Raw genomic sequence first — 22,566 nt, forward strand, 5'->3', positions numbered from 1 at the left:
CCCTCATAGACAACTATGCAATGAGCTCCATTTGGATATGTCTGGAAGAATAGTGTAGGGCTCTTTGCTAGGGAATATTTAGGCTGTATGACACATTCCCATGATTGATTGATTATTACAATCAAGTCAATGCTGATGCTTAAGAACTGAATTAGTTGATTTTTCTCCATGGTGATCATGCCATTAGCTGTTGGATTTTTTTAATGTGCTAGCTATCAGTTAGTTGTTATTTTTGTTGTTTACTGTATGATCCAGATCCTTTGAGGAAATTATAATTGTATACAATTCATTTTTGTAAGTCACTGTGCAGTTTGAAGATTTGACAGCATACAACAACATATTAATAATAATGATTCATCATCATTATCATCATCACTTTATTGTCATTGTACATATATACACAGTATACCCATACAACAAAAGTCACTTAACACCCAGAGACCAGGTCCAACACAAATAACAATCCCCAATCATCATCATGTTTGTCTCCATCAACTTGGGGGTTGTCTGCATCAGTTATTTGTAAACATCTAGAGTGGAAATTGGTGAACCTTGGCTTAGGTTGATAAGTATAGAGTCTCTTTAAAGTCCAAAATGAGAAATGTTGTTCCGGTAGACTACACCATTCTCAGTTAAATGAGTTTATAAAGATCTAGTTTGGAAAAAAGTTATACTTATCATTTTAACTTGACAGCTAGGTGATAGTCTGTCATTTCAATAACAATTGAAATGCAGAGTGGCATCTCGTAATTCCCCAGTACCTTTCAGCATTATCTCAAAATCCCCCATCACCATGGAGTTTTCTCTCTGTCCCTCATACATTTCAGAAGAGAGACTATTTTTATTTACTTAACTCTCTGGGCCCTTGTTTAAGTTATTTAACACGTATGAACTGCCTTTTGGGCTCCCACAAAGATGCTTCCCTAGATTAAGATGGCAAATAAAGATAAGCTTTACAAAAGGGATCATTAAAAAGCAGTAACACCACGCGAAAGAATTTGAGAGCATTAAAAAGAAAATCTGATGTATTAAAAGCTTCTGGCTAACCTTGAATTTGGTTTCATTTTTTTTAGCACGTTCATGTCCATGTACTTCCAAGGAAGCCAGGTGATTTTGACAGAAATGACAACATCTACGATGAGGTAAGACTGAGCTGAAGAGCTGAACCTTTTCTTTTAACCTGATTATTTAGATTTAGCACATGCAAACAAGCAAACCACCTACTAACCTGAAACCATGCCAATTTGCTGCTGCCTATAATCTGAAACTGCAACTTCAAAGAGAGAGTTTCGAATAATGGGTTCATGAAGGCATTAATCTAATTTTGTCAGATAATGTAACAGAATTGAGATAAATATTACATACTTTATCTTAGCAACTGTCATTCCGGGACTGCTTCACACTTTATGGCTGATCCGTCTGGTACAAGGATGGTAACTTTTAGTAGCAATTTTATCGAATTTGTAGCATGTTCTGGAATGGCCAAATATTGGAGCCATTTTTTCTTTTTTAAGGAATACTTTATGAAACATTTTGTGGTCACGTTTCCTGATCTGATAAACTTTCTTTACTGTGATGTAGTGACGGTTGATGACAGTTGTATCCATAATGGGATCAGAACCTGTAGAGTGTCACCGCTATTAGGCATTTCAGGTATTGGGAGTTATTTATTTATTTATTTATTTATTTATTTATTTATTTATTTATTTATATTTTTTGTATTTCTATGCCGCCCACTCTCCGAGGACTCTGGGCGGCTTACACCAACAATCTGGGTCCTCATTTTGCCCACCTCGGAAGGATGGAAGGATGAGTCAACCTTGAGCCGGTGAGATTTGATCCGCTGATCTGCTGAACTAGCAGTCAGCTGAAGTAGCTGCAGTACTGCATTCTAACCACTGCGCCACCTCGGCTCTTTCTTATAGTAACAATATGTTTATGGTTCTTCCATTAGCATCCACCCACAGGAGGAGGATACAGTTATATATATAATATGCCATTTAGATTTTTTTGGCCCACTAACAGATTTGTATCATAAGGTAGGGGACATTCTTCATCTCCTATGTTGAACTAGTATCTAACTAAGAGTCAACAGTCACCAATAGAAGATAATATTTGTAGCTCAGGATTGCATTGTGGGATCCTTGGTACTCTCTCAGCTTGGTTGTTTTCATTACCCCACTAGGTAACATCATCAGTGCAAGAAGGGTGTAGGGTTTGCTTTCTGTGGACTTACAAGTGGCTTGCCCTACCAATGTTGGTGGGAGTGTTCTCGGTGTTTCCTAGTTTAGCGCTCCATGGCATAGGGCCAGGATATTTGCGAGACCGCCTGCTGCTACCGATAACCTCCCACCGGCCAATACATTCGCGCAGAGAGGGCCTCCTCAGGGTTCGTCGGCCAAGCAATGTTGGCTGGCAGCCCCCAGGGGGAGAGCCTTCTCTGTGGGGGCACCCGCCCTGTGGAATGAGCTACCTCCTGAAATACGACTGATCCCGGACCTCCGCACTTTCCGCAAGGCCCTGAATTTAATTTATTCCAACAAGCTGGCCAATCTTAAATGGTTTTAATGGGGATTTTTAATCTTTTAATTTTATTGGTTCTTTGGGTTTTAAATTGGGAATTTTTTGATTTTGTAGATTTGGGATTTTAAATTGGTAATGCCACTGATTTAATCTATTTTAGTTTTTTTTTTAACTTTTGTACTATATGTGTTTTAATTTATGGCTGTCCACCACCCTGAGTCCCCCTGGGGAGAAGGGCAGTATATAAGTTTAATCAAATAAATAAATAAATAATGATTATTTCATTGTTTGCCTGAACTGGCAGTTCCTTGATTTGGGTATTGCTTACAATATCACCAATCCACCAATCACATGCCCTGAACAATACCCCAATCATAGGATAGGATAGGATAGGATAGAATAGAATAGAATAGAATAGAATAGAATAGAATAGAATAGAATAGAATAGAATAGAATAGAATAGAATAGAATAGAATATTCATTCATTTTATTTATTTATTAGATTTATATTGCCACCTATTCGCCCATGGTGACTCAAGGAGGATTACAGAATATAAAAAAAAAAACATTTAAAAAACAGTAAAACTCATAAAAAAATCAAATAAATTAATGTAATAAAATCACCCCTGACCCCCACCTCCCACCTCAGCAACAGCCGATCACACAAGCCATTTAATGGGCTCCATCCCACTCCGGGTTCCCCAGGCCTGCTGGCAGAACCAGGTCTTCGGCGCCGTCCGGAAGACAATTAGGATGGGGGTCATTCTAATCTCTGGGAGAATGATGTTCCAGAGAGAGGGAGTCACCACGGAGAAGGCCCTTCTTCTGGGTCCCACCAGGTGTATCTCCCTCGGGGATGGGACCTGCAATAGAATGGAATGGAATGGAATGGAATGGAATGGAATAGGAATAGGAATAGGAATAGGAATAGAATAGAATAGAATAGAATAGAATAGAATAGAATAGAATAGAAACAAAGTTGGAAGGGACCTTATAGGTCATTTAGTCCAACCCCCACCCTCCCAAGCAGGAGACCCTACACCATTTAATCAAGACCACCTTCACCAATACTTACAGGGCAAGTCAGCTGTATATTAACAGAGACGAAACCTCACTCCCTTCTAACCTTAATGATGTTACTAGCTGGGTAATGAAACATCAGCAAGAAAACAACCAAGCTCAGAGAGCCGCAAGAGTTCCACGGTCAACAGTCAGCGCAATGGAATAAGAGGGCATAGCAACAAAACTTGGGTTAATCCTACTGTACCTCAAATGTTACATCTCTTGATCTACGGTAGTAATTGAAAGAATTAGTGGAGATTCACCCATGAGATCAACACTGGTCTGCTGACGATCAACGCAGATGGTGGAAAACAACAGAATGATGGATTGCGGTGCTTTAGCAGCCAAAGTGGCATCAAAGAGGGGCCAGTGCAAATCTTTAGTGTAACGTGATTAGTATTGCTGAGCCTTTCTGACTTATGCAATGAAGAAACGCTCATCCTATCCTAAGGATGAATTATTCAGTGTAAAACTTTTAAACCGACAATGATATTCAGCAGGCGATGTCCTCTTCTTTCCCTCTGACATTCAGAGACACAGCAAGAAAATCACTTAGGAAAAAGATATTTTGACTTAGCAATCTCATTCAGCGCATTATGCTAAATCATTTTGGCGGCACAGGAATACCTATTAGGAATCATTTTCAATTTTGGAAGTGCCTAAGCATAAGAGTTAGCAGCTTTTGGGTTTCCATTTTAGTCAAGCAGAACTGACAAAGGAAAGAGACCTAAGTTGATTCCCAAGCATTCTATAAAAGAGCCTGGTTGAAATTTTTTTTGACTTCACACATGCTCTTCTTAAGCCAACCTTCTTTAGAAACAGGGACGAGAAGGATAAAAACAAGGCAGGCAAATTCTGCCCCTTTAATCTCCAAAGAGTTTCTTAAAAATGACTTTCCAGTTACTAGTGACTGAATATTTGCTCTCCTCGACCAATGATTTTGTTCAACCATCAATGCTGTAACTATTGAACTATTTCTGAAGAGACCTTAAAAGATATGCCTACAAAATGAATCCGTAAGTCATTTCTACAAAAACGTTCTCTCAAATAATGTTCTGCAACAGGTGCTGCTCTCTGAAATACAGCCTTTAATCCATACATCGAAGATTCTGGAGGAAATTTTCCAAAACAAAGATTGGAAAAACTGGAAGCAAAAAGGAGGGCTACCAAATCAGGGCTGAAAAAGATCTGAAAATCTACTAGATGTCAGAAGGGTTGTCTGTTGCTATCGAGTGGGTCCCAGCTATTGAAGCCCACATCTGATAGCATTAGATATATCCCCTCATTAAATGCCTAGAAAGGTTTTGTCCCCTGTATTCAACTCCTGTGTTCACTGTGCATCATTCTACCCAGTGAAAAGTCTACTCCAATTCAAGACCACAGTATCCAAGAAGGAGACAGATGCAGTGGAGGTTTCCATCCTATTTCTTTGTTATTGGATGGCATGATGAGCTAAGATGCTGGAAGGAGCAATATTCCAAAAGAATTAAGGCACTCCAGTACTCTGAGATGGGCTACTGTCAATGAGGATGAGGAGGTTATGCCCACCTCCTTGACAGTAGCTTTTCTTCTTGTTTAGTTATGGCATGAACCCACTGTGTGGAAATCTTTGGTGCTCTCTGAGCTTGCTTGTTTTCTTGCAGATGTTTCATTACTCAACTAGGACACATCACGAGTGCTAGAAGGGAATGCTCTCTGTTTATTTACTAGTGACTTGCCCTGTCAATGTTGATGGGAGTGTTTTTGGTACTTCCTTGATTAGGCTGTTGTGTGCTGTTAGATTGCCTGAAATGGGATAGATTCTTCGTCTGAAATGGGATAGGTTCTCCTGCTTTGTCTGAAATGGGATAGGTTCTCCTGCTTGAGCAAGGGGCTGGACTAGAAGACCTCCAAGGCCCCTTCTAACCCTGTTATTCTATTCTGTTCTGTTCTGTTCTGTTCTGTTCTACTCTACTCTACTCTACTCTACTCTACTCTACTCTACTCTACTCTACTCTACTCTGTTTGTCTGAGTTGGCAGTTCCTTGATTGGGATATTGTTTTTTTTTGTTTTTTTTTATTAAATACTTTATTGAATTTTCCAATTTTTAAAAAGACAATGTACAATCACAATCTTGATCCGAGGTGCAATGTTTACACATTTCATAGATCAAACATTAAATGAATTCCATCCATAGCTATACAATATGCAGTTCTATACAATTCTCTACATTTCTATACAATTAAGTCCATTTCGGGTGTCTAACAAATCGTAGCCTATTATCATATTTTTATCCTATTCTTTAACCAGTTATACCAAATTCCCCATACTTCGTAGTACTTAAAATTCTCTTCATTTTTTAGCTCGCTCGTCAATTTGGCCATCTCTGCGCACTCTAGAATTTAATTTATTAATGTTTCTTCAGAGGGGGTAGAGTTGGATTTCCAGAGTTTCGCAAAGGCTAATCTAGCCGCAGTAATAATTTGAATTGCCAGTTGGGTTTTATTGTTGTCGAGGCCATCTTCAATCATACCTAAGAGGAAGGATTCCGGGGCCAGGGCTATCTCTTGTCCCATTATTTCCGAGAGCCAGAGTCGAATCTTTAACCAAAACTTTTTGGTCTCAGGGCAAGTCCACCACAGATGGTAAAAGGTGCCGACCGTCTTTCCACATTTCCAACATAAAGCAGAGGAATTTGGAAATATTTTGGCCAGCCTGTCCGGGGCTAGGTACCACCTATGCAGCATTTTGTAGTGATTTTCCCTGAATGTTACCGATTTCGTTATTTTGAGATTTCTGTTCCAAGCTATCTCCCAGTCATTGAAATTAAGGCCATATCCTAAATTTTTCTCCCAAATGCTTAGCTGATTTTTAGCTATCTTCTCGGCTCTATCCTCATCTAATATAAAGTTATAGATTTTCGATAGCATTTTCTTATCTGGTCCCCAAATAATTTTGTCAAAATATCTGATTGGGATATTGTATACTGCTTGGCTGTTGGTCTAGTACAGTGGTTCTCAACCTGTGGGTCGGGACCCCTTTGGGGGTCGAATGACCCTTTCACAGGGGTCGCCTAAGACCATTGGAAAACACATATTTTCAATGGTTTTAGGAATAATTTTATTGCTGGGGGTCAACACAACATGAGGAACTGTATTAAAGGTCGCAGCATTAGGAAGGTTGAGAACCACTGGTCTAGTATAAGTCTTGGTGTTCATCTCTGCTTATCTAATGTTGATTACTGGCAAGGAGGTGTTGTGGTCTTTTAGCTTTTTGACTGTCTCTTTTTTGAATGGCATGTAGATGTTGTTTGTTTCTATGTGCCTTGGACTTAAGTTGATCCCCTTTCCCAGTGTTGCAGACAAAATTGTTACACTGGCTTTGGTAGGTTTCTTTGCTAGCTATTTGCTTTCCAATATCCTGACTCCTTTCATCACTGCTCTCAAACCTGGTAATGCTATTTTCTTAAAAAAAAAAAAAATCACCCCTGATAATGCTCCAGCTATTTAGTGTCCTAATCCTTTCTGGTTTTCCTCTCTGCCAAAAATTTTCCTTAATTGTTTTTTTAAGTCAGTAGCTATGCCTCAACTCTTTTTGAGTTCTTCTGATATATTGCCTACAATATATATCCTTCAAAACAGTCCTGGAAGAAGAGGAAATACATTCATAATGAATAAAATAAATAATGAGAGCGATGCCAGAAGATCGGATTAGATTTTCCCCCTTTGACCTATATAAAATCTCTCAAAAATACATCTGAAAAAAATAGAGTCAAAGCCCTGGTATTTGCCCATATTTTATTCTTTCATATATTCTATGGCACTGAATGCAAAATAATCAGAGAAATACCTACCTGTCCAATTCTAAGTATTGCATATCAAATAAGATGAATGTTTAATCAGACTATTCCTATAATCTAACAATATATTGTTTTCTAATAGTTCTATGTAGATTAGTGGATTTGGCTGAGGTGTATACAGGTTTCTTAAAATGGCCCTAAGTTTTAGTTCTTATTATTAATCTTTCTCTGAATACATTTCTTTGTCTTTTTTTTTTCTTTAAACACAAATCCAATAGAAATTAATTAAGTGTGCTTCAAAGTGTTATATAGAGATTACCTAAAAAAAAACCAAGGTCATATTTAGACATCTAATAAGCATATTCATAAATATGTTTTGAAGCTAAATAAATCTTTTTCCAAACATGTATGGATTCTGATTTTATTTCACAATCCTGGGGTGTATCTATCCATTTGGAATCTTGCTCATTTGGTTAGTTTTACCAGCTCCACAATGTTTTCCAAGTATTTCTAGCAGGACTTCCAGATTCTGTAACAGCTTTGTTCCCTATGCCATCCATCTGGTAAACTCACAAGATTCGTTTCTCTCGCCATGTACATGGATACTTACGGACTAGACTATATTGTTTCTCCGTGTCATATAATATATGTGGGTACATGCATAATTTTGTACTTATTTCTTTATCTTGTCATGTTTATGTTTATATTAGAGGTGGAGACCCTTTGAGAGCTATATGCAACGTAATTTCATTTTAATGTATGCTGATTAGTGTACATTCAAATGTACACTAATAATACAATAAAGTATTCCATTCTGTCACATGCCATGCCATGCCATTCCATGCCATTCCATGCCATTCCATTCCATTCCATTCCATTCCATTCCATTCCATTCCATTATTCTAATTTAATTTCTGGTTGAATTTTAGAATGTTTCACCTTATTATAATTTTTATTTTCTCATCTTCTGTACAAACAGCAACAACAACAACAAAAGACAACCATGTAGTCTTAGATCTTACTATCCTAATATGTTAACACCATTCCATTCCAGTGCCTGTGGATTATCTAGACAATTTCCAATAATAATTTACATGTTTATGTAGTTACACTTTCTGTCCAGGGATATTGCTTTACAAAGACCTTGTTAAAATTTCACTTCTTCTATTCTCTCAACGATGCATCACTGTTACTAGGCACGCACACACATATATATTCATAGGTACTTATTTGTGCAGCTTCCTCTTCTGCAGATAGTTTGTTTGAAGAGAAGCAAAATCCTTAGATCAAAATCTTACTTGCTTCTCCAGCCTGTTCTCAAATTATGCATTCTGGCTGAAAGTGAAAATGGAATTGGCTGGAAACATGTTTTTTCATGAGATTCTTTGTGAGTTCTTCCCAGATCTAAACTGTAAATATGGTGAGATTATCTTTACAGGCAGCGCCATAAGAGATAAAGTCCTAGGTGCTTCATATCCTGCCCCATTGTAAGATACGGGTTGTGTAGTTGTATCAGCAATGTTTAATTCTTTGCTTGAGATTGCTCAGTGGTGTCACTTTTAAGAGGAGTATCCATCAGTTTCTTCATGGCCATGAATATGGACAGCCTTATTAGCAGTATCCTAACAACAAGATTGTTAGAATTATGTCTCATTCTTCTTTATTTCCATTCAGTGGCTCAGCGGTTAAAAATGATGAGTTTGTCAGTTGCAAAGCTTGGGTTGGAGTCCCAAGCTCTTAGCAATGGGGTGAGCCCCCATTCCTTGCCTCAGTTCCTACCAACCAGCAGTTGGAAAGCATGCAAATGCAAGTAGATAAATAGGTACCACCTCAGTGGGAAGGTAACAGAGTTCGGTGTGCCTTTGACATATAGGCATGCTGGCTACATGACCATGGAAATTGTCTTTGGGCAACGCTGGCTCCCTCGGCCAAAAAACAGTGTGCCCTAAAGTTAGACATGACTGACAGGGATACTTTTACTTTTTTGCAGTCATTCTACAAGGGAATCTATGGCTACTTGATCTGGGTTTCCAAAATCTAGTTGACAATTGGATGGCAGCAAAGACATACAAGAAATCCTAATATTTTGCTGTCACCCAGTGACTGTCCTTATATGTTCAGCCAAGATTGATTGGCATGATTATTTTATGTTTTCAGGATGTTATGTCTACATAAGGTCTACAGTAGTTTGGGGCTGTGTCATGTTTAATATTAGTGTACAGGTAGTCCTCGACTTATGACCAGTTCGTTTACAGATAGAAGGTACAACAAACTTCTTCCTTACCACTCAATTTCAAAGTTATGAAGGCTACCCTTCCATTCCCCTGGGGTTACATGATGACATTTTGGGCTCTTGATAAGTGGTTCACTCTTATGGCCATTTGCAATGTCTCATGATCATGTGATCAAGGTTTGTTTGTTTGTTTTTTTACCTTTTTTGCTAATTCCCAGCATTTACTTCTGGGTTTTTTTTTTTTTTAAGGATTTTTTTTTTTTTTTTTTAGACACACAGACAAATACACATACAATATATTTTTTCTGAACAGAGTATCGGCCGGTTCACAAATTTAAACAATTTTTAGTCATTTCAACACAATTTATATATTCCCTTTTTGCCATAGTATTTATTCTCTCTATTTTTCTTTTTCTTTTCTTTTCTTTTTTTTTTTTAAAATCAATATTACCCATTCATCCTATCTCTAATCTTAACCAAATTCCATTTTTTCCTTCCTCTCTCATTTACTTCTGGTTTATGGTAAAAAATGCCCATTGGGTAATTTTTTTTTTCCTTAATGACCACGGAGTTTGCTTAATGACCTCAGCGCTCATGTAATTACTGCCTCAAAAAGAAATTAAGTATGTTTGTATAATGCCTCTACTTATGACCACCATGACTTACTACCTTGGGTTCAATTATAGTCATAAGTTGAGGACTACATGTAATATTGATTCTTGTGCCCCAGATATAGTAGCCTTAAGAAAAACTAGAACAGGCAAAAGTAACTCATACAATAAGAGAAATCATTATGGTTTGGGTAAGTCACACCACAGCTAAACTTGGATAATAACTTGGGGCATGTTTGAAAAAGGGCCAGAAGGGATGCCAAGTCATCATCTTGGCAGTGGAGGGTTGGGTAGGAAAGGAAAGATAAAATGAATTTTCTTTTTCTAATTCAGGTTGGGAAAAAAGGTATCAGTGTCATAGCATCCTCTACTGATGAAGAAAAATATTGCAGTTTTGTAAAGGAAGACTTTTACTCTTACCCCATTTAGTAATAGAAAAAAAAATAAAATAAAATATATAAGAAATATAAAATAAGGAAAAACAAAAATCTGATCCAAGTTGTTATAGGCCAGCTAACAGATGATCTTGCACCCCTGGCATATGAAGACAAATGACTGTAAGAAAAGGATTTGGTCGCTGTAAGCTATTTGGGAAAAGAGTGGCAGAATTAGATTTTGTGTTCTTCTGGAATTTCCTATCCACATTTTCTACAAGAGGCCGAGTTCTTCAGAAGTTCCAGAAGGGAATCCATGAGAACATAGCCTGGCTAGGTGGCTCAGTGGCTAAGACGCTGAGCTTGTCGATCAGAAAGCTCGGTAGTTCGGCGGTTCAAATCCCTAGTATAGGTCTCCTGTGTGAGCAGGGGGTTGGACTAGATGACCTCCAAGGTCCCTTCCAACTCTGTTACTATTATTAACTTCTCCATAAGCATCGAATTCCCAGTTTCTCCTCAATATTATCTGGAGGTACAGCCATCAACATAAAAGACCCTAAGCTACGAGACCCATTTTACCTGGGAAGTTTCTTGATTCTTGATTCTATCCCTCTGTTAATGCAGTATAGGGCCATGTTGGGTTCTTTTTAGTGGCTGCAGCACTCTGGTGGCTCCAGTGGTGGGTTTCATTTTTTTTTACTACCGGTTCTGTGGGCATGGCTTGGTGGGCGTGGCAGGGGAAGGATACTGTAAAATCTCCATTCCCTCCCCAATCCAGGGGAAAGTTAGTGCAAAATCCCCATTTCCTCTGGATTAGCTGGGACCTGGGAGGCAGAGAATAGATGGGGGCGGATCAGTGGTGGGTTCCTCCCGGTTCGGTCCGGTTCAGCCGAGCGGTAGCGGTGATGATATGACGTCACCGAACCGGTTCTCCCCCCCGCCCTCCCACCCCCCCACCCCCCCACATTATTCTTACCTTTTATTTGGTCCCACCCCCAATCTATTGCTGCCTCCTGAGTCCCAGCTGATGACTAGAGGGAAAAAAACTGTTTAAACTCTTGCCGCGAGGCTTCAAAGGGCCGTCCTACAGCTGATCAGTGTTAAAAGCAAACAAATGAGTCAGGTCGTAAATGCGAGGACTGGTCGTAAGTACGAGGACCTTCCAGAAATGACTCTGACCAGCTAGCCACGCCCACCTAGTCACATGACCTCCAAGCCACACCCACAAAATAAGCCACGCCCACAGAACCGGTAGTAAAAAAATTTAGAACCCACCCCTGGGGCGGATCCAGTCAGAATTTTTACTACCGGTTCTCTGAACTACTCAAAATTTCCGCTACCGGTTCTCCAGAACAGGTCAGAACCTGCTGAAACCCACCTCTGGGTGGCTCGTATTTAAATGGTTGTCCATTAGGACTCCTAAATCCCTCTCATACATACTATTACTATACATGTGTAATATACTATTACCACCTATGCATTTGGTTTCTGCTGATTTCTATAGCTAAAGTTTGAATCCAGTGCTGACTATATGCAAGAATGTGCTTTTAAAGAAAAAACCTTTGAGATCTAAAACCTGTCCTTTTCACTTAATGTTAGCACCATGTTGGGTTTTTCTCTTCCATTTCCAAAGAAAAAAGGGGACAAGAAAATGTTAAGAGAATGGATAACCTGCAAGTCTTTTTCTGCAGGCAAAGCCCGCTGCTCTCGATTTTACTAAAAGCCAATGGAGTAAATAACTTTGCAGCGCAGCTCTTATGCCATTAGTAAGTGCTGCTGGAATTGGGAGGGTGAGATAATTGGGAGAGAGTGGCTATAAAAAAAGCTTATCGTAGGAAATTAAAATGAATCAGCTATAGAAGTCACAGCTGTTTCTAAATTGCCAGTGGTTTTTTTTTTCCCCCTTTCCAAAAGACTCCCTGCCTATTATTTTTCTGTTAAACTAATTATTTTGTATTGATTTTTTCTTCTGAGAGAAAAATTGCGAGCATGACCTGGAGTCCAGTAGGCTCCGCTTTGCTCTCCTGTAACTTTGAGAAGATGAGACTGCCATGATATTCTGAGTAAGGGCAAAGCCCAGAAGGAAAAAAAAAAAAAGAATTTCTAAAGTCCACATAATGTTTGATCTAAATCTATGACTATCCTCTTGATAGAGATAAAATTCAGTTCTACATTAAGAAGAATGGTGTGTGCTTTTAATCCTATTAGGGGCTGCTGCTTTCTCTCCACCTAGCAGGAGTAACTCTATCCATCGATGTGTCTTTGTGCTGGGAGAACTTTTTTTTTACTGGTACACAGTAAATAAGGTTGCTGGGGCTCCTATGAGCAGAAAGAGAGTTGGTTGTCCATTTCCCTTCAGAGTTTGTGATCCAAAGTAGGAATTTGATAGCTTATTAGTAACCTTGACTATCACTAATGTTGTGTCTTTTTATTCTTGAAGAATGTATTTTATTCTCCTTATGTACACTGAGAGTATAGACACCTAGGGCAAATTCCTTGTGTGTCCAATCACACTTGGTCAATAAAGAATTCCATTCCATTCCATTCCATTCCATTCCATTCCATTCCATTCCATTCCATTCCATTCCATGAATGAATAAAAGGTAGTGCTTGGCTTAGAACCACTCATTTGAAGTTACAATGGCACTGAAAAAAAGTGATATACAACTGATCCTTGCACTTATCACCGTCACGATATCCCCGCTGTCACATGATCAAAATTCGGGCACTTGCTAATTATCTAATTTCTCATATTGTCAAACAAATAAACATCCTCATTTATCATTTATTTAACCATGGCTTTATCGCTTCATAAAAATTATTTTGAATATGGGGATGAAGCACAAAAGATTTGTAACCGACTGACACACTGTTTGCAATTGTAATGGATGATGGATTTATGTTTTATGTTTTGTCTAAAAATAAAAAAAAATTCAAAAAAAAAATTTGGGCACTTGCAACCAGCATGTATTTACAATGGTTGCAGCATTCTGGGGTCATGTGCTGGCCATTGGTGATCTTCCCAGCTGGCTTCTGACAAGCAAAGTCAATGGGCAAAGCTGGATTCACTTAACAACTGTGTGATTCACTTAACAACTGCAGTATTGACTTAACCATTGTGGCAAAATAGGTCGTAAAATTGGGTGTGATTCACTTAACAACCCCCTTGCTTAAATATGGAGATTTTGCTCCCAATTGTGATCGTAAACTGAGGACTACCTATGTAGAAGAAGATGACAAAATAATGGCTGTTTAGTCTTTTTTATGGTTCTCGCAGCAAAGTGTCTCTTATTTTGCAAAGCTAACCTCTCCTCAGAATGGGAGTTACATGTGAATGCTCCCTGCTCTGAACTATTCACAAAAGAGAGCAAGGTTTTGGTCAAAGGTCTCGGGGAGGCTCCATCTTCAAGTTCACCTTCTACTGCACAAGTTTGCGATAGAATAAAATTGGAGAAGGGACCAGATTGCTGTGTATTCCACCTTCAGCTCCTGGGAGATGTAGATCTAAATTAACACCATAATCATAAACATATTCAGTGGCTCAGTTTGTCGTCTCCTGAGTTTGGTGTACAGCTATGCCGGGTGCCAGCTTTGTACATCAGACAGCCTGGATCCCTGCCCACTTGAGCATATGGCTAGTGTTATTTCGCGCTTGTTCCTGTCCACTACAGACAAGGACAAGGACAGGATCACCATCAATGCCAAGTCTTCCTTGATGATTCAAATAGCACATAAAGCTGTTGCTACAGTACCTTCCATGCTGTCCTTCCTGGAGGATAAAATAGCTCTGTGGGGTACCTTGACTCTCTGAAACAGGGGTGTCAAACTCAAGGCCCACAGGCCAGATCCGGCCCATGGGGTGCTTAGATCTGGCCGTGGGGCTGCCCTGGAAATGGCAAAGGACTGGCCCGTGGTGCCTCTGCCAGCAAAAATGGAGCTCGGGAGGACCATGTGCGGCCCTCACTAGCTCCGTTTTCGCTGGCAGAGTGTTGCAGGAGGCTGTCCAGCCAAAAATGGAGCTCGGAAGGGCTCTGTTTTCACTTACAGAGGATTGCAGGAGGCTGTCCCAGCCAAAAACGAAGCTAAGGAGCCTGTGTTTGCTGACAGAGCGCTCGGACCACCATAGGCGCCCCCAACATGAGTGACATCAAGCTGGCCACGCCCACCCTGGCCATGGCCCTCAAGCTCCCCCCTCCCCCAAGGTCAAACACAACCCTGATGCAGCCCTCAATGAAATCGAGTTTGGCACCCCTGCTCTAAAACATATTTAGAACCCATCTTTAGAAACAATTCTGCTTCTTCGCTGTGGGAGTTGTTTTGCCTTTATTGAAAGCAAACACTGCTCCCAACTTCAGGAAACGCTGAATGAGGCTTCCGAAGCCCGAGCTAACTTTATCTTGAGAAGCCATTTTTGATTTTTCAAGAGAAGCCCTTGAGGGTCAGAACAACCTCAGGCACAGGCAAGGTAAAGGAGGCCTCTGAGACCCAAGCAACATTAATCCTTTTATCAGCCATTTGTCTTTGGTCAGTTGTGACTCCTTATTGCTAACTCCTTTGCCAATGACTTGCCATCAAGGACGTGCAGACTGCGAACACCTGTCAAGTCAAACTAAGTCAACCCAAAACCTGCAGCAGGGACCAATAACTCTTTTGCAGGAGTACTTTGTCTTTGTTAAGAGGAAAGACTACATGTAACCAATCATTTAAAAGCCAACATTTTACATGTTTGAGTGGGGAAGCCTTGTCAAAGGCTTCCTTGAGCCTGGCTGGGAAGTGAAAGCCGGAACATTTAAAGAAAACAGCGCAGCGGCAAAATGGGTTGGAAAGGAGGCACAAGACGGATGGAAACACAAAGAGACAGATGGGCTGGAGGGCAACGAGAGGAGATGTAAAACAGCAAACCAGCTCTACCTGGGTCACAAATCTGAGATGCAAAGGGCAGGAGAGAGAGGGGGGTAAACATTGCAGATGCTTAAATAGAGGCAAACACCCTTTGATTGTGATATTAAGGAATAGGAACATTTCCAGGGTGGGGTATAGCTATCAAAAAACAAGTACTCCAAATATAAGTCCTGTTTCTTCATTGTCATCGTCGTCGTCATCATCATCATCATCATCATCATCATCATTTTGAATGTATTAGGGTGATGACATCACCAAACATGGTGAAAATTTTGTTTTAATATTATATGTCACCCATAGTCATATGGACTTGGGCAGCCTTACACATTTGACAAATAGACAGATATTCAGTGTTTTAAAAAGTTAACAATATACAGGTAGCCCTTGAATTATGACTCTAATGGAGCCCGCTCATCACAGTTGTAACTCACGACAATCATAAATCAGGTCATCCATGTGACCGACTCATTTTACAACCTTTTTTTTCTGGCAATCGTTAAGCAAATACAGCAATTGTAAAGCAACCAACTCAATCGTAAAGTAACACTCTTCTGTCAGCCTATGACTGGCATGAAAATATGAAATGCAGTAACCTTTCCACCAAAGTGGTACCTATTTATCTACTCACATGTGCATGTTTTCGAACTGCTATGTTGGCAGGAGCTGGGGTGAATAATGGGAGCTCACCCCATTATGTGGTGCTTGGGTCTCGAACCCAGGCTATCAGCTTTCCAGCTGTCTTAAATGCTGAGTCATGGCATCCCCCACCTGTATAAATATAATAAAATAAACTACTAGCATAGTAATGAAAGCCATACCAACCAGGGGTGCTATTCAGCTGGTTCTGACAAGGTTCTGGAGGAACGGTAGCGGAAATTTTGATACCACCTCTGGCTGGCCCCAGAGTGGGGTGGGAATGGAGATTTTGCAGTATCCTTCCCCTGGGGTGGGGTGGGAATGGAGATTTTGCAATATCCTTCCCCTGCCACACCCACCAAGCCCGCCCACCAAGCCGCACCGCGTCCACCAAGCCATGCCCACAGAACCAGTAGTAAAAAAAATTGAATCCCACCACTGATACCAACTATCTATCCAGCAACTCTACCCACATATTCTTCAATTTCTAGTGGGGGAGTGGGAGTGGGGTGGGAATGGAGATTTTGCAGTATCCTTCCCCTGCCACACCCACCAAGCCCGCCCACCAAGCCGCACCGCGTCCACCAAGCCATGCCCACAGAACCAGTAGTAAAAAAAATTGAATCCCACCACTGATACCAACTATCTATCCAGCAACTCTACCCACATATTCTTCAATTTCTACTTATGGATGCTGAAGTGCATCTCTTACATAAAGGATGAAACTCCCATTCAGAGACATAATGTTTAGAGGCTAAGAGTAAAAAAAAATAAGGCTTGGTGTTGCCTACAAAACTTCCATTTTTGCCTGATGGTCACTGATGGAAGTTGGGTGCTGGTTTGCATGTTCTTAGTAGAACTCAGAGAACATTAACTAGAAGAGAGCCTAAATTTTGGGCTGCTTGAATGCACCAAGCAATAACCTAAATAATTTCCAGTCCTTCGTAGACCAGAGCTATAGTTTAGGAGCAGGGGGGAGAGGGAAAAGGAAAAGGGGGAAAAAGAGAGAGAGAGGGAGAGAGAGAGAGAGAGAGAGAGAGAGAGAGAGAGAGAGAGAGAGAGAGAGAGAGAGAGAAGGTAATTACCAAGCTAGTCTGTTAATGTTTATTTTAATCATACTGACTGTTCCAGCTTGGCAGACACAGCCATTAAGTGGCAGAGGCAGGAGCAAGCCATCACAGCAAAATGGTGATGATGCTGGGAATTAGGCTCAAGAGTGCAATTGGACTTGTCAGTTTATATAGACATAAAGCTTCATTGTTTTGCACAGACACAACTGGCTTTGAAAGCATCTAATTTCCTCCCGATATTGTAAAAATCTACCAGTTTTTTTCCCCCTACCTTGGCAACTTGAAGATGTGTGGACTTCAATTCCCAGAATTCCCCGGCCAGGGGATTCTGGGAATTAAGGTCCACACATCTTCAAGTTTCCAAGGCTGAGAAACACTGTACTAGTCAGTCCTGTTGTTGAATATCTCATGTTTATCAAGTTTATGAAAAAGCTTTAAGCTTCAAGCATGCCTTGACCAGGTTTAGATTTGAAGCCCTCTAGGGCAAATCTTTCAGACATACCGCTTTACAGAGATGCTACATTTTTTGGATTCTTTGGGACCTCTATGTATATTCTTGACAATTCATGATACTGAACTCAAGGCAGGTTTTCCCTAATGAGGGGTACATTTCTTTCAACCTGATGGGAGCGTGACAGGTGGGCATTAATCAAGCAGTGGGTTTGGGACTTTCCTTCTCTCTGAATGCCCCCCCCCCCTTTTTTTTCCAGATGGTCCTTTTGTTCTCATACGACTGCTTTCTAAATCTGCCCTTACCATCCAAGAGACAGGGATGGTAGGTTTTCCCCAGAAATCACAACTGTTTGCCAAGCGTTTTTCAACTTGCTGCAGATGGTCCAACCTTGCACTGCAAGAAGATACTGTTTGAGTTTTGTGGGTCTTTCTAGCCTCATCTGAAGAATACATGAGGCAACATCATTAACCCTACCAAGTTAGCCAGGACCATCTGCTATCTGGATCCCCTCCTCCTCCTCCTCCTCCATCACCACCAACATCATCACTAGCAACAACTCCAACACCACCTTCTCCCCCACTTCCTCTACCACCACCACTATCTCTTCTTCCTCCTTTCTATAGATAGCATTCATTAGAACACAAAATCTTCAAGTCAAGTCAGAATAGAGTTGAAAGGGACTCTGGAGGTCTTCTAATCCAACCCCCTGCTCAACAGGAGACCCTACACCATTTCAGGCAAGTGGTTGTCCGTCTCTTCTTAAAAACCTCCAGTGATGAAGCACCCACAACTTCTAGAGGCAAGCCAGTCTAGAGGCAAGCCAGTTAATTGTCGTCACTGTTTGGAAGTTTTTCCTTAATCACAGGTTGCTTCTCTCCTTGACTAGTTTCCATCCATTGTTTCTTATTCCTGCTCTCTGGTGCTTTGGAAAATAAATTGACCCCCCTCTTCTTTGTGGCAGCTGCTCAAATACTGGAATACTGCTATCATATCACCCCTTGTCCTTCTTTTCGCTAGACTAGCCATATTCAATTCCTGCAACTGTTCTTCATACGTTTTAGTCTCCAGATCTTGAATAATCTTAGTTGTTCTTCTCTGCACTTTTTCCAAGGTCTTGATATCTTTTTAATAATGTGGTGACCAAAATGGGATGCAGTATTCCAGGGTGTGGCCTTACTAAGGCTTTATAAAGTGGTACTAATACTTCATGTGATTTTGATTCTATGGCTCTGTGAAATGAATCCCAGGAGTACAATGAATAAGGTAATCCACATATAGAGACATTGGTTCAAGATTAGCTCAAAGTGAGGGCTTTTGAGAAGGAAGGTCATCTCTGAAATCTTCCTTCTCCTCCCTTTTAATGATACCGATTTCATAAGGGAAAGTAGTACCAAGAATTTCTGGCTCCTTTTTTGAGCAAAGAACAGCCTTTTCCTCCACAAAGGAATTTGATAAAGGGAACAGAGGAAGCGTGGCATTTTCCAGATTGCATATGTCAAAAATAATTTCCCTTTTCTGAGCTGGGGTATCGCAAACAAGACACAAGGTACGCTACTGATGGAAAGGAAGTGATTTGTTTATTCTCAAAAGCAAAGAGGTTCACTCTTGAGAGTACCTACCAGAGATGGGATGGTTTGGACATGCTTTGTTGGGGGATTGGTTTTTATGTGTATGTGATTATCTTTGACAGATATTTAGAAAAAACAATGGCTACCAACCTGCCTTCCTTTGAGGACCTGTATACTGCATGAGTCAAAAAGAGGGCTGTGAAAATATCTACAGACCCCTCACATCCTGGACATAAATTGTTTCATGTTCTACCCTAAAAATGATGCCGTAAGGCACTGCACACCAGAACAAGTAGATACAAGGACAGTTTTTTCCTGAATGCCATCACTCTGCCTAACAACTAATTCCCACAACACTATGAAATAATTTACTAAGACTGTATTACTATTATTCTTCTCTTCCTTACTAGTATTTATCTCTTCCCACATTACTATAACCATGTTGTTTTTATATATTTCCTAGTACGATTTGATAGCTTATTAGTAACCTTGACTATCACTAAGTGTTGTATCTTTTTACTCTCAATGAATGTATTTTATTCTCCTTATGTACACTGAGACCATACACACCAAAGACAAATTCCTTGTGTGTCCAATCACACTTGGCCAATAAAGAATTCTATTCTATTCTATTCTATATGGAGAGATATAAATGATTGCTCTGGTATGTCATTTTGTCCAGAGGGCAGTCCTAATTATCCTTTTCTTTCATTGCGAGTTTCTTTTTGTTGCATATGTGTGCCAAAATCTCCTTGTCCTGAGACAGGGGAAGTGTAAACATAGGGGTGTTTTTACTTTCCTTTGTCAGATTGACCAGTTTCTGCATGTTTCAGTTCTTTGTTATAGCTGAGATGTACTTTTTGCAATCTTTTGTTACTGTGATGTCTCCCTTGGATGACTCCTCCAACTCTTCCTCAGAGGCCGGCTCGACGGAGAATGAGCTCATTCCTGGCACATCAGGAATGGAGTTAATTACTGGCCCCAAATGGCCAACAGAAAGAGAATTGCAGGCTTCAGCTAGGGATAGTTTTCAGGCCAGTGAAGAGGAGGGGGAGGAGCTGCCTTCCATGGTGGATCTCCCAGTACGCAGGGCAGAGAAATGGAGGTCTGCCAGATTGCTCCGGAGAAAGCCCCGCCCCTCTTGATGGGCTGCACCGGGAAGTTATTTAGCATGGCAGGCCAAGGGAGGTGTTAGCACTTAGCAATAGCACTTAGAATTATATACTGTAAACACTTCATGTTTACAGCCCTCTCTAAGCGGTTTACAGGGTCAGCATATTGCCCCCAATGATCTGGGTCCTCATTTTACCAACCTCAGAAGAATGGAAGACTGAGTCAACCTTGAGCCGGGGAGAATCGAACTGCCAAACTGCTGGCAGCCGGTGATCAGCAGAAGTAGCCTGCAGTACTGCATTCTAACCACTGTGCCACTGAAGCTCAGGTGTTGCTGGGAACAACGTGTGTGGCTTGTGGCCGTGTGTTTGTTCATGTTTCCTGCTTGACTCTGAACTTCTATAACTAGTGAGCTAACATGGATGTATTTTCAGTTTTTGGCCTGGTTGGGGGGGGGGAGGGCTTTATGTTTGTTTATTGGACTTACTTGTGTGAGCAGCTTGATATTTGTTTTATGGACTATTTGGCCATTGCTATGGTGATTAATCTGTGCTTGTTTGTGGCTGGTTTTGTTGGGAACGGTTCTAAAGCCAGGTGATGGGAACTGCTGGGCATTACCAATAAAACTCTCCATAAACCACACTGACGTGTATCCGTGAGTGAGTAAGGCAGCACAGTTATGTTGTAATTGTAATTCCTTGCCTGGCAACATAGTTTGTCAGGTCTGCTGTTTATGGATCATTAAGACCATGGGGTCTCCAAACTTGGCAACTTTAAGACTTGTGGACTTCAACTCCCAGAATTCTTCAGCCAGCATGAATGGTTGAGTAATTCTGGGAGTTGAAGTCCACAAGTCTTAAAGTTGCCAAGTTTGGAGAACCCAGGTTTAGAGGAAAACAGGACTTTTAGCTAAGAATTCTTTTATTATCGTCAAGGAATTATTTCCAGATATACATGAAGAAAGGGGTTACTTTTAATTGCAGAAGAGGGTGAGGATTATGTGGTCACGCACAGCATGAAGGGAGGTGCATAGGGATAGGCTTTTAAAGAAAAGGAGGCACCTTCGTTGTAGCACAAGCACGAGTTTAGTAAGTCATATTTAGCCCTTGGACCTCAGGTTCCCCATCATCATGATATCACAGGAATTTTGCTCAAATAAACAATGCTATATGAAAACAGTGCTAGTGTTACCATATAGTTAAATACATTGTATAGTCACATTACAGTTTTCACTAAAAAGCGTTCACACAGAATTCAACATTCTGTATATATTTTTTTCAACATTCTGTATATAGAGCTGTCACTTTTAAATAGTCTTTAGTGCTTGTTGCTAAATTTACATTTGAAAGAGGCAAACAACACTTTTTAGATGTCTATGTTAAAATCATATATAATTCTTGTCAGATATAGCTTCCACTGAGTGTTTTGGAAGATAGTATTCGATAGAGAAGATGTAGTTAATGTGATTCAGATTTACATAATAGTGAAAATGTGTGCTTTCGGTGAAATGTTTACCAACTGAAGGAGAAATGGATGGAGAAATATTAAATTGTGCAAATAGAATGTTGTGAGGTATAAGAAATGAAAATAGCTGTAGATAAAAGTATGCTTCTGTCCACTTTGTTATACTGAAGTGAGAAATGATCATGTCAGGAGAAATTAATAAATTGATGCATTGAGAATAGAATTGAGAATGAATGAGGAATGAATGAATGCAGATTATTTGCATTTTGATAACTCTTCATTGTATTTCTTTTTTTGGCCCTCTAATCCCATGTTTCGGGGCAGGGCTGGCACGATTGAATGGAGCTGAGCATTTACTGGCTGAATGCCCTTCCTGACACCTATGCAGAGTTGGCAGCAGATATATATTTTTTTGCATCTTGATAGAGAAACATCTACCGCTGCCTGGGAATGAACTCTCAACCTTTCCAATAGGAGGCTAGAGTCTTAATCTCTAAGTCACCACGCCACTCTAATAAATCTTTTCAATAACCATATTCAAAACACATCACCCAGGCCTTTGACAAGGGACAGTGAGACCCCTTCCTTCCTTCATTCTATCTGTCTGTTCTACTTGTCATCTTTTAACTTTATATTTTATTGATTTTACTTTAATTTCTTTGATTGTTGTGAGCTACCTAGAGTCATTGAGAGTCAGGTGACAATAACAATAAAGGTTTTGTTTTTAAAAAAGGTAAAGGAGTCTCTGCAGATTTTCCTCCACTAGTGATTGCTGAC

The 22,566-nt window shown here is 40.3% G+C and overlaps 1 protein-coding gene across 3 annotated transcripts in view; it reads left to right on the top strand.

The window, feature by feature from the left end:
* Positions 1-22,566, top strand: part of FHIT (fragile histidine triad diadenosine triphosphatase) — a 1,529,913-nt gene that overhangs the window by 1,335,564 nt on the left and 171,783 nt on the right. For all 3 annotated transcript variants that reach the window (XM_060684216.2, XM_087883753.1, XM_087883751.1), the window contains one exon: positions 1,074-1,142. In XM_060684216.2, coding sequence (XP_060540199.2) covers positions 1,074-1,142 — 69 coding nt within the window. The remainder of the gene's footprint in view (positions 1-1,073; positions 1,143-22,566) is intronic.

Source organism: Pantherophis guttatus, chromosome 2 (assembly GCF_059756535.1).
Source record: "Pantherophis guttatus breed Tessera chromosome 2, ASM5975653v1, whole genome shotgun sequence".
NCBI classification, from domain to species: Eukaryota; Metazoa; Chordata; class Lepidosauria; order Squamata; family Colubridae; genus Pantherophis; species Pantherophis guttatus.